We start from the raw sequence: 17,442 nt of genomic DNA, 5'->3' as shown, positions 1-17,442 counted from the left end.
GAAGAAATACTTTATAATAGGTGTTATCAGAAAAAAATCAGATAACATCACTTTGGCAATAGCCTTTGGCTCGGTTCTGGTTTAAAAATTACTCTTGACAAGAATTGCAAAAGGTGTATGCATATATATATTTTCCCTGGTTGGAGTGCCAGTTTAATAATTCTGAGATTACTGTGCCACTCTGTTAGAGCTAAGATTAAGGACGACGTTTGCTCTGTGCCCTATGCACAGTTCGTATCCAGTAAACAGCTCGTGGTAGATTTGACACAAGATGTCATCTCAGACTCAGAGGAGCATCCTTCATAAATTTAAGGGGATCCTCTTCTCCACCCTGTCTTCAGAAGAACTTCTGAATTCCTTGGATTCTTTTGATGCAAGAGAAGATGACGTGTTTCTAGTTTCCTACCCAAAATCTGGTGAGTTCATTTTAACGCGTTTTTAAAGTGTAGAAACAAAACAATATATTTAATAATCATTTCCACCCAATATTTTATTTGCCAGAAAATTTCCACCTCTTATTCTAATAAAAGAAATTGATTTTAGAGATTTTAAAAAGTTTTCTTTGAGGAAGAATCAGTTGGAAAGAATTAAAGTTTACTAAAGCTGTTGTTCCTATTTATTCATGATAATGTGTTGATATACATATTGTAAACATCATATCTATAATATAACATCATAAAATTCTTTTTTTTTTTTGGTGGTACTGGGGTTCCTGGAAGGCCTTCTACCTCTGGGCTACACTCCCAGACCTATTTTTACGTTTTTATTTGGAAACAGGGTCTCCTAAGCCAGCGCCCGCGGCTGGCTTAGAACCTGCATGATCCTCCTGTCTCCGCCTCCCAAGCACGGGGATTACAAGCGTGCGCCACCATGCCCGGCTCATCATAAAATTCTTAATCATACTTTGCACCAGGCATAGTGATAATTAAATAGTATTCTTTCAGTTCAATGATTTATAAATGATTCTTTTTCTTCTCAACTAATAAGGACCATAAATATTCTGCTTCAAGGTTTACTCCCACTCATGGTTCTGGGTCTATGAAGGGAGGATTGTAAAGAATAACACTGTGTAAGTTATTGAAATTAGTCCTGGTGTCTACCTCCAACGAGGGGATGGGAAGATAAACAGCACAAGCAATGGCTGCCATGCGGGCTGTGCTCTGCTAGGTGGAAGCTGGGTACACACAGGGAGCCGGGAAGGGGGCCTCGGCTCTGTTGGGCTGAGGACTCGGCTTTAAAAGAGGAGGGCACACGGGCTCACGGGACTCATGGGTCGTGTGCGGGAAGATCTGCGTGAATGTGTCAACTGATGGATCTCCGCGTGAGCGGCAACGCAGAAAACACTTCTACCCCAAGAGACAGAAGCGCGTGCTCCTGCACTCTTGAGAGCGCGGTCCTGTCTGCAGGATGAGCTAGTGTCTCCAGAGCTTGGGCAAGTCTGCCAGGGGTGATAGTTACTCTTTCAAGTAAAACGAATGCTTTCGCTGTTTTTATAACGGCCTAATTGTCTTTAATTATTGCGTCGAGGGGGACATTTAATTAAAATTGTATTTTACCGTGTGTCTCTGTAAAGGCACTCACTGGGTTGCCGAAGTCATCGAAAACATTCCCAATGCGAGAATTGCTCTGACGTCTCCCATCGAATTGGGAGACATTTCTAAGCTGGAAGAGCTAAACGTGTATTCAGAGAGAAGAGTAATCCCAACCCACCTGGGCTACGACATGCTGCCCGTCTCTGTCAAACAGAAGCAGTGCAAGGTGAGCTCGTGGCAAGGGGATCATGGGAGTCTCCGTTTGGGGCGTGATGTCAGTCCAGTCACACGGCTTCTGGCAGAGGGCGCTAGGATTTTAATCGTGTTATTTCTGCAAGGGATTGCACAGGGATAGAAAATTATGACTTGTAACATAAAACGCCAATGAACAGTTACTTCAAGGTGTTTTTAAAACTCACACATGATTATTTTTAAAAGCAAATTATAACTTAAGAGAATTTTCAGCTTCCATAGCTTTCTTGTTAGAAGTGTGTGTGTGTATGTGTGTGTGTGTGTGTGTGTGTGTGTGTGTGTGTGTGGTGTTGGGGATTGAAGCCAAGGGGCATTCGACCTCTGAGCTATACCTCGTCCTGATTTTTTATTCTTTATTTTGAAACAGGGTCTCGCTAAGTTGAAGAGAGCCTTTTTTATTCTTTATTTTGAAACAGGGTCTCGCTAAGTTGAAGAGAGCCTCACTAAGTAGCTGAGGCTGTCTGAGAACAAGGATCCTCCTGTCTCAGCCTCCCAAGTACTGGGATTACAAGTGTGTGCCACCATGCCCGGCTTCCTGTTCAAATTTATGCTTTAATGAAGAAATGCTTATGAGATTAGTTTAGGTAGAAGCCATTTTAAATTCATATATACTAGCTGGGTGTGTTGGTGTACACCTGTAATCCCAGTACTTGGGAGGCTGAGAAGGAGGATTGCAGGTTCAAGGCCAGCTTCAGCAATTTGGAGAGGGCCTCCACATCTCAGTGAGACCCTGTTTCAAAATAAAAACTAATAACATAGGATTTAGACGCAGGGGTTGCTCAGAGGCAGAATGCCCCTGGGTTCATTCTCCAGTGCCACAAAAATAAAAAATTAAATAAATAAATCTGCATATACCAAGTAATCTCAATTTTGTTAAAATATATATACACATACCTATAAAAATGCTAAGTGGAAATACATACACATGCCAAATAATTTTCCATAATATGGTTTTAGGATTGAATTTTATTTTTTTAAGAAATATATGTATAAGGAACATTTTAAAAGTCTGTTTGGGCCAGGAAGAAAAAAACAGTAATGTTTGAAAAGCAGAGACAAGACACACGTGACAGCTGTGGTAAGTTCTCAGAAACGAAGCCTCCCTCCCCAGTGCAGCCGTGTGTTCACGACATAAAAGCCAAGCCACCTCCAGTCGCAGGTGCGCGTGTCAGAGGGGGCTGCTGGGACGTCACCTGAGACCACCGCAGCCTCTGTGCGCCACTCAAGCAAACGCGGGCAACTGGCCAATGTCCAGCAGTGTCAGCTTTATCCCGCAGATCCCTCAGAACAGGGGAAGGAAGGCGTGTTACCTTGATTACACTTCTGCTTAACCCGTCACTTTCCTTCCAAACAGACCCTTTCCAAGAAAGAGAGGGAGAGAGAGACAAGTGTTTTCCAAACCTCTTCCTCCTTTTTCTCCTCCTCCTCTTCCTCCTCTTCTTCCTCCTCCTTCTCCTCCTCCTTTTCTTCCTCTCCTGATCATAACACAGGGGAAGAAAGAGAGGGAGATGGAGGGAAAGGAGAGAGAGAGAGAGAGAGAGACAGAGACAGAGAGACAGAGAGAGACAGAGAGGAAAAGGAGTCTGATGAAACCCACTAACTTAACTAGCTCAGGGTAGAATGATATCATTGAAAATAAGCATCTGTCAGCTGGGAAGGTGTGTGCCCCACAGACATTACAACAATGAGAACTGCAGGCAGCCGGGCTGCAGTGGCGCGCGCCTGTAATCCCAACACTTAGGAGGCTGAGACAGGAAGACCTCAGGTTTGAGGCCAGCCTTGGCAATTTCATGAGACTCTCAGCACCCTAGTGAGACCCAGTTTCCTATTAAAAATAAATAAAATAAAAAAGCTGCCGGGTGTGGTGGCGCCCGCTTGTAATCCCTGTGCTTGGGAGACGGAGACAGGAGGATCGCGCAGGTTTGAAGCCAGCTGCGCTGGCTTAAGAGACCCTGTTTCCAAATGAAAATATATTAAAAAAAAAATAGGTCTGGGAGTGTAGCCTGGAGGTAGAAGGGCTTCCAGGAACCCCAGTACCACCAAAAAAAAAAAAAGCTGAGGGTATCACTCAGAGGTAGAACACCCCTCCTAGAGTTCAATCCCTAGTACCAAAAAATAAAAATAAAAAAATCCCAGGTCACAGGCCTTTTATAAGCAAAGAAACTGAAACTCAGACAATTCAGGTTTTCACCGCCTTGAAGGCTTGGGTGTGACCTGGTGGGAGCAGAGCCTCTGTCTCCCCTGGCCCCCAGGAGGTGGCTGGAACTGAGCTCTCAGGGCTTGGAACTGGAGCTCCCTGCTAGCCTTCAACCCCACATGGCCCGTAGTACCATTCTGTCTTCCCGGGATATCCCCCAACCTCCTCTGATGATTTTTCTGATTTCTTAGATGACCTTCTTTGGCAAAACATGTATTTTTTTTTTTTTTTGCATTGTCTTTCCCGGCAGATAATTAAGACATAAAACTTTGAAGATCCTCCAAAAGGCCTAGAAAAGACACACTTGGAAATGCCATCCTGGTATCTGGGAGGCTGAGATAGGAGGACCTAAGGGTTGTGGCCAGCCTCAGCAACCTGGTGAGGCCCTCTACCACTTAGTAAGACCTGTTTCAAAATTTAAAAAATAAAATAAAATAGGGCTGGGGATGTAGCGCAGGGGTAGAATCTTCTGGTATCTATTCCTAGTACTTAGTGCCATCAAAAATTTTTTTAATATAAATTTAAAAACTGGCATGGAAAATAGCCTTTTCTTTACCAAAAGGGTTATGTCCAGCGGAATGGCTGAGACTTACAAGTCTGCCATTTTACCCTTTTGGTGAAGGCAGGCAGTTTTTTAAGCTGCTCCCTGACCCTTGAGTTTCTTTAAATGTGCTCAGAGTTTAGAGCAGATGGATCAGGCCCCAGGTGTGTGGCTGTTCCGAGACTTTCCAGGAGGCAGGAAGGACACTGGGGCGGGACGGGGTAAAGGTGGCCCTTCATCCTGTGCACGGCGACCTTTACACAGCCCTGGTTGGAGAAGAGCAGGCAGCATTCATGTGGACCACACGGTCCCTGGACTATGAACAGGGCACAGGAAAGCAGTCAGGTATTAACAATGACTCAGCAGCCCCTCCCTTATCGAAGTGAAATGTGCCTGCCCCCGTGGTCAATAACAAAGCCAGCCGGACACCTTGTACTTAGCCCTGTCCTGCGATGTTGACTATGACTGAAAACACTCCTTTTAAGTCCGGCCTCTCGTACAGGCTTGTTGACGCTTCTTCTGGGATTGCCCTGCACCCTCTGTGCCCTGTTAACAGCTCTGACGCTGTCACAAGGGTCCTTAATTATCTGCCTTCCTCGTCTGACTGCGAGTGTTGAGAAGGCTCAAACATTTTTTTCTCGCTAATCATTGTGTTCGTTGGACCTCGAACATTGCACACTACTTTGTACACAGTAGGTAATAACTAAATATTTATCAGATTGAATTAAACTGCTGTTTCAGTGTTCATGGAAATCAGGAGAGCATCTTGGATTCCCTACTTTTTGGGGAAGTCAACTGTAGAAAAAAAACCTCAAAATAGTATTCTTCCTATAAATACAGACAACTTGTAAGAAACCCTATCGTATATAAGATTGGTTTATAATGCATAAATGATTCATAACACATGTGTAACACATATAACACAAATCATACGTAAATAACACATATAATACATAAATAACTGAAAGGTAATTTTGTTCTGTAAATAAATAGTGATGTTCCTCCATGTCTCCCCTAAAAGATAGGATCGGGTGTAGCACAGAAAATTAGCAAGTCTTGTTGGTAGACTTACTGTATCAATGTCACCTGTAAGCTGGTTAGAAATGCAAAACTCCGGGCCTTTTTCTGGGCCTCTCGAGTTGAAAATCTGCCTTTTTCTTTTTTTAACAAGACCTCCAGGTCAGTCGGATGGGATGTGCACTAAGTTTTGAGAGATACTAGCCTCTCACTAGACTGTGTTGTCATCTCTGAAAGCGGCTAGCAACACCCAAACCGTCATCTGCACGGGGAAGCTGAGCTGCCACTTTTATTCTTTTCGGGAAATGTGTCGTGTTGGGGATATTTGTATTTCCATGCGAAAATAAATTGATTTTTCTTAACAGATTATCTACATTGTCCGAAACCCAAAAGATATCGCTGTTTCACTCTTCCACTACTACAGAGATAACCCCAATCTCCCGTGCATCGAAACATGGGCCGAGTTCTTAGAGCTGTTCCTCAGAGGAGATGGTAAATATCACACTGTTGTTTTTTTTACTATTATTCAGAATGTACAGCGAATGAATAAGTGGAGTGCACTCTCTCACTCAGGATGAAAGCATTTTCCACTGCCTGTTTTTAGAATTACAGGAAGATGAGTCTATTTCCTCTAAGTATATTCTGTTCTACTTTCCCTATTCACAGTTCCATCACGCAGGTGAAGTAACATATTAGTGACTATTTACTGAGCCGGTGTTAATGTTTTCAAAGCAGACATTACTTCTGCATACGCATCTTTCCTCTTTTCCTTTCCGTGAACTGTCTTTCTTTTCAGGGAATAGTTATGCTCTGCCTCAAATGCCGAGGGGTAACCTGAAGCACACTTCACATAAACCTGCCTGAAAACCAAAACAACACAAATAAACAAAAAACCCATACACGCACCAGCTCCCCCAAACAGACCAACAAGCGAGTTGTGAGAGGTTGATTCCGAGAAATGGAGCAGAAAGTAATTTGTTCTGAGAAGCTGCCGACCTTTGGACGGTGTTTCTTTCCCCAGACTCAGTAGTGTCTGAAACACTTCTAAACATCCTGAATTCCCAAATATTAAGCAGAAAAAATATACCAGGATGGTGGAAACTTTTTTTTTTTTTTGCAGTACTGGGGATGGAACCCGGGGGCATTCTACCTCTGAGCTACACCCCCAGCCCTATTTTTTATTCTTTATTTTAAAACAGGGTCTCACTGAATTGCAAAAGGCCTCATTAAGTAGCTGAGGCTGTCCTCAAACCACAATCCTCCCATCTCAGCCTCCCAAATGCTGGGATTACAAGTGTGCACCACCATGCCAGGCTCAGGATGGTGAAGATTTTCAAAGAGAGATGAGCTAGGTCTGTAGAGTCCTCAGAAGGCGCTCTCTCTCTCTCTCTCTCTCTCTCTCTCTCTCTCTCTCTCTCTCTCTCTCTCTTTCTCTCTCTCTCTTTCTCTCCTCTTCTCTTCTCTTCTCTTCTCTTTCTGTCTCTGTCTCTCTCTTTCTGGACATAGAGAGGATCTTCTTAAAGGGCCATTTCACTGTTTCACCTGCTGATCGCTCAGCTCCTAGCAAATGTAGGCTTACCAGGGGGAGAGGACCGGCCCCAGCAGGAGGCTGCTCTGCTCCTGCCCTCATTCCGAGCTGCTTTCCATTATAATAGTAGAGTCATTCAGTTTCAGCGAGGGTAGGTGCTTTTAAGTTTATCTGGTCTCAGTATCCACAACTGACTCAATTCTTGCACGACATCCCCAGGAATTGTGTCGATGAAGCTTAAACACCTTAGCCCCGAAAACAGGTCCGTCTCTTCAGAAAGCAGCGCCTTCCACCTCGGAATTACCACTAGAAATTTCTCTCTTCTGTTCTTACCCTGGACTGTGCACTCACCACGTGGTACAGACCCTGAGCTCCGTGCTGTGCAGGCGGTCCCCCTCTCCATCTCAAGAGGACAGCCCTTGGGGAGATGTGGGGTCCTCATTTAACAGTGAACCCCGGGAAGCCAGATTCTGCATCCAGAGATGCGCACAAGGAGCAGTGACACGGTGGGATTCGAGTGTTAGCTTCAAAATCTCTGCTCTTAACTGTTGCGCCATACTTTGTACAGAAAAAAAAGTCACTCCAACTACTAATCTTTCTTCCACACGATAACCTTCTAAAGATTTGAAGATGGTTAGCATGCCTCGCTCTGCCTCAAGTCCATTTTTGGAATAACCAGAGTGTAAAGATATATGGTATTGTTCCAGAACAGACCTTGAACCTGTTTTTCAGCACACATGGTGGTTTCTGACTCTCTCCACTGTGTGAGCATTAACTTGGCCATGCTATATATATATATATATATATATATATATATATATATATTTGGATAGTAGGGATTGAACCTGGGGTTGTTTTACCTTTAAACTACACCCCAAGCCCTTTTTAAATTTAATTTAATTTTTTCATTTGGTTTTCATTTGGAACAGGGTCTCACTAAGTTGCTGAGGCTGCCCTTGAACCTCCTGTCTCAGTCTCTCAAGTGCTGGGATCACAGGTGGGTGCCACTGTGCCAGGTTTGGGCCCGCTTTTATTACTGTGTAGTGCTCAGAAAGCAAACGCGCCTCAGAACGGCCTGACGCAGGTCTAGCGCTGCTCCGATTCTAGAAGTTATTTTTCCATGGATACAGACACCCACATGCCAGCCAGGGCCAAAGAGGTCACCCGGCCACGGTCACACTCTTCCCACTGTGGTCTGACCATCGGGAGTCTCTGCAGTTGCTATGCAGGGAGACAGAGCCCAAGAAAAATAAACTCTCCAGGTGGTTCTTGGGCACCTTCGTAGGTGGGTGTATGAATTTTCAGTTGTCAAGGATTTTCTCTACAATTTCTTCCTACCTGTCCAGCCCGGGCAAACCCGGCACCACCCCTAGTGGTCACGTGATCACAAAGCCGGTCCTTGGGAATAGGGGCTATGGCTTCTCTTTTTTGCTGTCAGTTACAACCTGGCTGTTTGTGTTCATGAGCACGTATTGTTTGCCCATGGCCGTTTTTCAGGGCCCTTCTTCAGTGAGTCTCTGAGGGAGGATGACTCCTCTTATAACTGAGAACATGGTGTAGTAGAAAGACAGGTGTCAGAGGCAGGAGGCCATCATGTCCCGACTGTGCTTCATTGCCTGTGTGACCCTGAACAAGTAAAATACAACCAAACTGAGCTCCGCACTCCAAATACACACCAGAGCTAATAAAATGGTCTCCTTTGTAGGATGGCTTAGAGGTTCAAGTTAAATAATGGCTAGAATATGCTGGAGAAACCTACTCTCTCAGTCTACTGGACAAAGACTTTCCACCAGTTTCACACTGGAGCTGAGCAGTCTGGAGTCAGCATTTATCTGCAGAGGTGGTTTTGTAACTGAGCTGTACCCATTTCCAAACATAGACATAGGTCTGTGTTATATAAGGTGACCCTACAGTACAGAGACGTAGCCAGACGTGTATCTAATTATCTAACAGGCTTTTTACATAGCATATAAATACACTTTAGCTCTTTGAGTTAAACAATAACTCTCAATTGCGTTCTGGTAATACTATCATGGCAGATTAATGATCTCTATAAAATTTATATTTTAGCAACCAGCTTTTTTCTCTCTCTCTCTCTCTTTCTCTAGCTCACTCTCCAGTCTTAAGTTAGTTATTAGTACACTCTAGTTCTTAGACACTTCTTCCTGGAGACTTGCTTTCCTCCACAACTATTAGACCTTCAGAGAGCTTCCTAGAAATGAAGGCACTTGTGGTTGGAGCCAGGCAGAAGCTTGGCGGGAATCTGAACGGGCCCAGGTGTCAATACCAAGCCCCTAATTTCTCCAGCAGCGCCAGGCTCACTCCTCAAACTCTAAGCTACAGGAGAACAAGGCATCTCTAATCGGGGGCATTCAGGGGAAGAAAGGATTGAATCGCAGAGAACCACACGGCACGTGTTAAAGGCTGGAGGTAGTGAGGTCATTCTTTAAGTGAAGGATATGGAGAAAGGCATTCCCCATGAAAGGAAGGGTTTAAATCTCCTTTCCCTCAAGCAGGGCGTGGTGGCGCACACTTGTAATCCCCGCGCTTGGGAGGCGGAGACAGGAGGATTGTGCAGGTTTGAAGCCAGCCACGCTGGCGTAAGAGACCCTGTTTCAAAAATACATAAAAATAGGTCTGGGAGTGTAGCCCCTGGAGGTAGAAGGGCTTCCAGGAACCCCAGTACCACCAAAAATAATAATAATAAAATCTCCACTCCTTCCCTCCCTCTCTTTCTTTCTTTCTCTTTCTTTCTTTCTTTCTTTCTTTCTTTCTTTCTTTCTTTCTCTTTCTTCTTTCTTTCCATGCTTCCTTCCTTCCTCCCCCTCCCTCCCTCCCTTTCTTTCTTTCTTTCTTTCTTTCTTTCTTTCTTTCTTTCTTAGCTAAATTTTCCCTAGAGCTAAGGTCTACTAATGACCTGGACAGTTAGGATTCTGGTTGAGAAATGAAGCTGGGCGTGGCGGTGCATGCCTCTAATCTCAGTACTTGGGAGGCTGGAGCCAGCCTAAGCAATTTAGTGCGTGAGGCCCTTAGCAACTTAGTGAGACTCTGTTTAAAAAAAAAAAAAAAAAAATCAAAGTCAGTCACTAAGCCAAGCATGAGGAGGGAGGGGGAGGGAATGGGGCGGGACTTGGGTAGGGGCTAATTGGGTGGTGTGTGCGTGTACGCCTCCACCATCTTGTACCCCGTTAAGATGTATGACTACAGCGCACCAATAAACAGTTAAAAAATAAAAACGCCGGGGGTGTAGCTTAGATATTGAATGCCTCTAGATTCAGTTCCCTATGTATCTAAATCGACATATGTATATATGTAGCTGTAATTATATAGATATATCTGCAAATTGTCATTTAAAGCTTTGAACTCTTCAAAAACACGCTTTCATGTATACTCCTAATACATTTCTTGTATCAGTGAGGAAGGCGCAGGCTGCCGATTTCTTAAATTCTTCTGCTTGGCTTAACGTCCTTTCAAAACGAAGTGGCATATAAATCAGTTAAGAGCAAAGCTAACTTTCAAATAATAATAAACCTATGCTCCTAAGTGCATCCTTAAGTGTATTTTGAGGCCTGTGCACTAACCCATTTCCCACTAACCAGTTGCAAGTCATCACTGTGAGCAGGGCTCCGGGCCTCTCTGCCCAGCCTCCAGGCCTCAGGAGCTGGGCTGCTTTGACAGTCAAGTCTGGAAGGCTTCCGGGCATCCGCACCTCTCTGGCCCAGTCCGCTGACCAGACGTTGTACTGAGTTAACAAGTTAACTTCCCACATTTGCTAGGGAAAGCTTGCACCTGGGAAAAGGTTCATTGGGGTACTAGGAAGAGAATTCCCTTATCACTGCCGGTAAATTGGGTAATTCTAAGATAAGCTATTGGGTAAGACACTCAAACAGCTTGAGATTGCTGCTAAAGGCGTATCCTGGAAGCAATCCGAGAAGCCTACATAGCACTTTGGGTCCCAGTGCTGGCAGGCTGGACTCTCAGGACATCACAGTCATCCTCAGTTGGGTACAGTGGCACGTCCCTTTAATTCTAGTACTTGGGAGGCTGAGACAGGAGGATCGCAGGTTCAAGGCCAGCCTCAGCAGCTTAGTAAGGCCCTGTTTCGAAAATTAAAAAAAAGGGAGGAGGCTGGGGTCATAGCTCAGAGGAAGAACACTCCTGGGTTCAATCCCCAGTATAAACAAACAAACAAACAAACAAACAAACAAAACAAGCCAGAACTCAGTAGCACTGAAAATTCTTGTTTTAAAAATACATGTGGCTCTTTCATTCCCCTTTGTGTCAAAGCTGACATTTCTGAAAACTTGCAGTTAGTTTCCAGTTAATTATACTTGAATTTATTCACAGCGTTAATGTTCAAAACATCTAGCGCGGTATCTGGCAGACGCTAATGGCTAAATAAACGCTTGTTCCGTGGATTGAAAGGCGGCAGCTCTTCAGGAAATCCCCGGTAGGGCAGCTCTTTACTACGTGGGGCATAGGCTAGAATTTGCATCTTGAATGGTAAGGAGGACCCTGGACATGCAGTATTTTAAGTTGGTTTCATGCTCTATGCTGCAAACTGGTTGACTTCATGAGGTGACAGAGTAAGTCTGATCACCATCGCCAGAAACGTTGTTTTGCACGTCGTAATTTTCTTTTAAGCCCTGGAGGTTTTTTTTTTTTTAAGGTTGTCATTTAATAACAATCACAGCAACTCTAGATAAACCCCTAAGATTGTATGTTTCAGTCTTGAACTAAAAGTGTAGAGAATTATTTTAAAACTTAGCGCTTTTTTTCTTTTAAACCAAATTTAGTTTTTTAACTGACACATTAAAACATAACAATTATAAGAATTTTTTTTGTGGTACTGGGGGGTGGAACCCAGGGGCTTTCTACCTCTGGGCTATACCCCAGCCCTGTTTTATAATTAATTTGGAAACAGGGTCTCACTAAGTTGCTGGGAATTTCACTAAGTAGCTGAGGCTGGTTTCGAACGTGTGTGATCCTCCTGTCTCAGCCTCCCAAGTGCTGGGATTACAAGCGTGCGCCACCACGCCCAGCTATAAGAATTTTTTTAAAGAATAAATGTATAAACCTTCAAGCTAAGAACCTAAAATCATGAAAAATGTCACTTTGCAGGAAGAAAAGGATACATTTTTCATATTTCCCTATTTCTCACAAGCACACAAAAGCAGCAAACACAGGTCTGAGATTCTGCTGCCACTTTCTTAGATGAGAAAATATTTACTAGAAATAAGGAGAAAAAAAAAAAGCCCAGCAGCCTTATTAAAGACAAGCTCATTCAGCACCATTCCACAACATTGTGTTTAGTTGAATCGATGATAAAATTCTGGCTCCTCTCAGGAAGTCTCACGATGGAGGAGCCTTGTCTCGAGGACTTTGCCCATGAAGGGGACCCCGGGGCTACACGGTCACAGTTTAAAATAATAACCCAACAATTCACTTTCCTTCCAGTTGTGTATGGATCCTGGTTCGACCACGTCTTAAGCTGGGAAAAGCACAAAAACGCTAACATTCTAATTCTGTTCTTTGAAGAAATGAAGAAAGTAAGTCCTCCCTATTGTTTCTACATACAAAAGTTCAATAGAATTAAGTTTTTTTTTAAAAAAAAAAGCCAGGCATGGTGTCACATGCTTGGAATTCCAGTACTTGGGAGGGTGAGACTGGATGACCGCAGGTTCAAAGCCAGCCTCAGCAGCTTAGTGAGATTCTCAGCAACCCAGTGAGCCCCTGTTTACAGATAAGAAAAAAATCGGAAATCAGGCTGGGCATGTAGCTTGGAGGTAGAATGCCTCTGGGTTCCATTCCTAGTGCCAAAGATACAAAAAAAAGGAAACCAATCCATGAATTCCTCTTTCCAGTTTCAGGGAATGAACTTGATACTTTGATAATAGTTATACTTTTTTTTTTTGAAGATCTAAAGAAGTTTATTAAAAGAAATACAGAGGATAGGTACAGCTCCATACTACACTGGCATGGAGGGGTGACTCGAATGAGTACACCCTAGTTATATATATTTTTTAAATTTTGCTTACCACTCAGGATTTTTCTGAAAGCTTGAAGAAAATAACTACTTTCCTTGGCATAAATATGAACGACAGTGAAATTAATAAGATTGCTCGGAAGACGACCTTTCTAGAAATGAAAAACAATGCAGTCAAAGAAAACTGTGACCCCAACCACACCATCTGTGCCCTCACGTCCAACAGGAACCTGGTGTTTAGAAAAGGTGAGAGGGAGATGCCTGCCTTCCCTGGGCTTCCGTCTGGAAGAACGCAAGGCACTCAGTATCTGTAGGGTCCTCCTCTGCCGATTGAGAATATGTGAGAAGGAAGTGTGACCGTACCGAAGCTGTCTAGACTATTCCTGTCATTATATTTCCTAAACAGCTCTGGATGTAGCACTTACCCTGCGTTAGGGGTCATAAGTAGCATAGACATTACTTAAAGTCTGTGGGGTGTGTGTCGGTTATATACAAGCACTTGGCCATTTACAGAAAAGACGCGAGCATCAGAGGGTTTTGGTGTTCGTGGTAAGATGTAGAAACAATCCCACATGGGTACCAAGGAGCAACTGCAGTTCTGTCTTTAATCACAAATTTTGCCTCGTCTCGTCTTACGCAATCGGCTGCATTAGAGCTGACATCCTAGAAAGTGACTCCAGTGGCCGCGAGATACTGGGACCGGGGATGCTACGGTGTCACGGGTCCACAGGCCCACACACCTGAGATATCACGGGAGATGACTGCAGTGTGGACAGAGGAGGAGACAGGATGGCGCTGCAGTGCTGCTTACCACAGCGCACGTCTGGAGCACACTCAGATGGCCACTGATCAGAAACGAGGCCACGTCCACTCGGGTGGGCGGTGGAGTCATGAAAGATAGGAACTTACCCTAGCAAAGGCGACATTTACGGGGAGCCGACGGTGCGCCCCGCACGTTACTTCCTTTCCCTCACTGTAAACTGGACGGTGGACTCGAGGGTGATGCTCGTGTCAGCCGCACTTTACAGAGACGTTGGGCCCCGTGGGACGCTTTCAAGTCTCAGAAGAGCGAGTCAGGACTGGAGTTCAGTCAGCCTAGATTGGTCTCTAACTTCTTGTTGCAGTTTAACTAAAGATTTGTCCATTTTATGGTTTCAGAACAGCCATTCTTAATTGATTTTTCTCTTTTCTATTCTCTGTTTCACTTATTTCTGCTTTACACTTATTATTTCTCTCCTTTTTCTAGCTTGGGCTTAGTTTTTTTTCTTCTCTGTCTAGTGTGTTGAGGTGTGACTTTAGGTCACTAAGATAGGTTTTTTTGTTTTGTTTCCATTGTACTAGGAATTGAACACAGGGACATTCTACCTCTGAGCTCCACCCCCAGGCGCATATATATATATATATATATATATATATATATATATATATTTTTTTTTTTTTTTTTAATTTTTAATATTTTTTGCGGCACTGGAGATGGAACTTAGGGGCATTCTATCTCCCAGCTACCCTATTTTTTATTCTTTATTTTGAAACGGGGTCTCACTGGGTTGCAAAGGGCCTCACTAAGTAGTAGCTGAAGCTGTCCATGAACTCGGATCCTCCTGTCTCAGTCTCCCAAATGCTGGCATTACAAGCATGCGCCACCACGCCCAGCTATATATTTCTTTTTGAAACAGGGTCTTGCTAAGTTGATGAGAGTCTCACTACTTGCTGAGGCTGTCCTCAAACCTGCAATACGCCTATCTCAGCCTCTCAAGTACTGGGATTACAGGCATGCCAAGTGAGATAGGTGTGTGTGTGTGTGTGTGTGTGTGTGTGTGTGTGTGTGTGTGTGGTACTGGGGGTGGAACCCAGGGGCTTTCTACCTCCGGGCTATACTCCCAGCCCTAGTGTATACTTTATTTGGAAACAGGGTCTCACCAAGTAGCTGGAGCTGGCTTTGAACCTGTGTGATCCTCCTGTCTCAGCCTGTGAGATAGTTTTTAATGTAGGCTTTTGTCGTTATAAATTAGAGCTCACAAATATATGTGCTTGCAAAGAGAACCAGCTGGGAGGCTGCAGCCCAGCAGATCTGCCATAACCTGAGCCTTGCTAGCTGAGCTTACGGCCTGCATTTTTCTTTTCTTTGCTCAAGTGTATTTTCCATAATCGACATATATAACTACTACTTTTTTATTTTTGCTTTTTTTTTGATTGGTGCATTGTAGTCCTACCTCTTAACAGTGTACACGACGGTAGAGGCATGCATGCACACATCACTCATTTAGCCCTTCACTGCATTATACGTTTTTTTTTTCCCTAAAAGTAAGTAAAAGTTCCAGGCATGGTTGTACATGCTTGTAATCCCAGCATTTGGGAGGCTGAGACAGGAGGATCATGGTTTGAGGACAGTCTCAGCTACTTAGTGAGGCCTCTGCAACTCAGTGAGACCCGGTTTCAAAATAAAGAATAAAAAGTAGGACTGGGGGTGTTGCTTGGAGGTAGAATGCCCCTGGGTTCCATCTCCAGCACTGTGAAATAAATAGAAAGAAAGAAGGAAAGAAAGAAAGAAAGAAAGAAAGAAAGAAAGAAAGAAAGAAAGAAAGAAAGAAAGAGCCAGAAAACAAATCAGAAACCAGAAAGGAGAAGGAGGCCGAAGTCAGGTGATGGGGGTGGGGTGGGGGTGGCGCATGTGCCGTGGAGGCAGGGCGCGCCTAGAGTCCTGTGTGCAGGAGGACGCGGCCTCTGTGGCTTGAGCGTGTCGGCCTGTGGAGCTGGCCGGGTCGTGTCCACCTGGGTGTGTTTTGGAGGCAGTGTCTTTCCTGGCTGGAGATCTTTGCTCTGGACGGGCTCCCATCCCTGATCCTTCTCCCTCCCAGCAGAAGGATTCCCCTTTGCTCCTTGAACTCAGTACACCAAGCACTCCTGAGCACTCCTGTATTTCTTTGCTGCCCATGACATTGTCTGGCATTCCGTCAAACTGTATGTATCGAGCTCCCACTGGAAGCTGCTCAGTACTAGACCAGGGTCTGCACGCGAATAATACATCAGTCACTGGTGTGAGAGAGAGTTTATAAGCTAACTGGGGAAAAAGATACTAGAGATAACTCTACAACAGTCTGGAATGTAAGGGTAAAACGGTATCACTGGCTCAGGTACCTGGACACCCCGGGGATGAAGCTTGAAGCCAGAAATGGTACAACACCACAGAATGCCAGATCCAGGGCTGGGGGCTGCGGCAGGGGCTGGGGCTGGGGCTGGCACCCCCCCCCCCAGGAGGGAGTAAGAAGGGCAGTCGTAGGGGTGAGCTTGTGGCCAAGGCTGGGAAAGCTAATTTGTACCATCAGGAGAGGCTAATGGGCTGCGTGAAGTATACACCTCACTACCAAATGCCTTGTATTGACACTCAGTGTTTCTATGTCCAATTCTCCTTTGTTTGTAATTTCCTTAAGCCGGGCGTGGTGGCGCACGCTTGTCATCCCAGCGTTTGGGAGGCTGAGACAGGAGGGTCGCGGTTCGCGGACAGCCTCAGCTACTTAGTGAGGCCCTCCGCAACTCAGTGAGACCAGGTTTCAAATAAAAGAATAAAAAGTAGGGCTGGGGGTGTGGCTCTGAGGCAGGATGCCCTTCAGTTCTCTCCCTAGTACCGCAAATAATAATAATAATTTCCTTAAAATGAGACCAATGACCTGTCTATCCCTGTAGCATGTTACCATTGGTGATGCGGGTACCCAGGGAGGGAAATAAGTGAAATATCCTTATGCGCATATCGTCTGATGTATGGCATCGTTATGTTTATATTAGAAACTTCTTTCTCTGCTAGAGTAAAGCCTATGATGTTCATGTATTTTTAATCTCCCTTCTTTTTAAGAAATAACTCATTAAACTGTACAAGTTAATATACCATTGCAGAATAATCCCCCCACACCCTCTTATCGCCAAGAGATACCAAATGTTCCCATTTTATTACACAGCTGACAGACTCCTTTTATGAATTCTATACATTTAAACGGGTTCTTGTCTGATACATTTCCAATTTTCCCAGGAGTGGTGGGTGATTGGATCAACTACTTTACTTCGAAGCAGAAGAGAGTATTTGATGAAGTGTTCGCAGAGAGAATGAAGCAGAGTGAGCTGGCAAGGGTATTGAGCGAGAGCTCTTAATACAAACAGGAAGCGAAACCGATTTCTGTTTTATGCAGCGCGGCGCTTGGGGAATATGTAAATATTTTTCATCAGTGTGGAACGCCGGTATTTCTTTCGGTGAGAAATGGATACTTCAGGAATGTGTCAGAATGAGAGACTGCTATTATCATATTTGGTGATAGTCGAGTAAAAGGAAGTATACAGTTCTTGAATGGCTGAATTATACGTCTGTTTTCAGGATACTCAGTCAGGCAAGGCCCTTAC

The 17,442-nt window shown here is 44.4% G+C and overlaps 1 protein-coding gene across 1 annotated transcript; it reads left to right on the top strand.

Annotated features, from left to right (window-relative positions):
- Positions 1–271: 271 nt before the first annotated feature.
- Positions 272–17,196, top strand: LOC308269979 (sulfotransferase 1B1-like; the record flags this gene model as incomplete). The annotated part of the gene is made up of 6 exons (XM_080705565.1): positions 272–416; positions 1,574–1,758; positions 5,905–6,031; positions 12,525–12,616; positions 13,113–13,299; positions 17,078–17,196. 6 exons carry the CDS (start codon positions 272–274, stop codon positions 17,194–17,196), a joined length of 855 nt encoding a protein of 284 aa, XP_080561691.1.
- Between the last annotated feature and the right edge of the window lie 246 nt (positions 17,197–17,442).

This window comes from Muscardinus avellanarius, assembly GCF_963383645.1.
Source record: "Muscardinus avellanarius genome assembly, chromosome: 11".
NCBI lineage: Eukaryota > Metazoa > Chordata > Mammalia > Rodentia > Gliridae > Muscardinus > Muscardinus avellanarius.
Note: the sequence above shows the minus strand (reverse complement) of the source record. Positions and strands in the feature narration are given on the sequence as shown.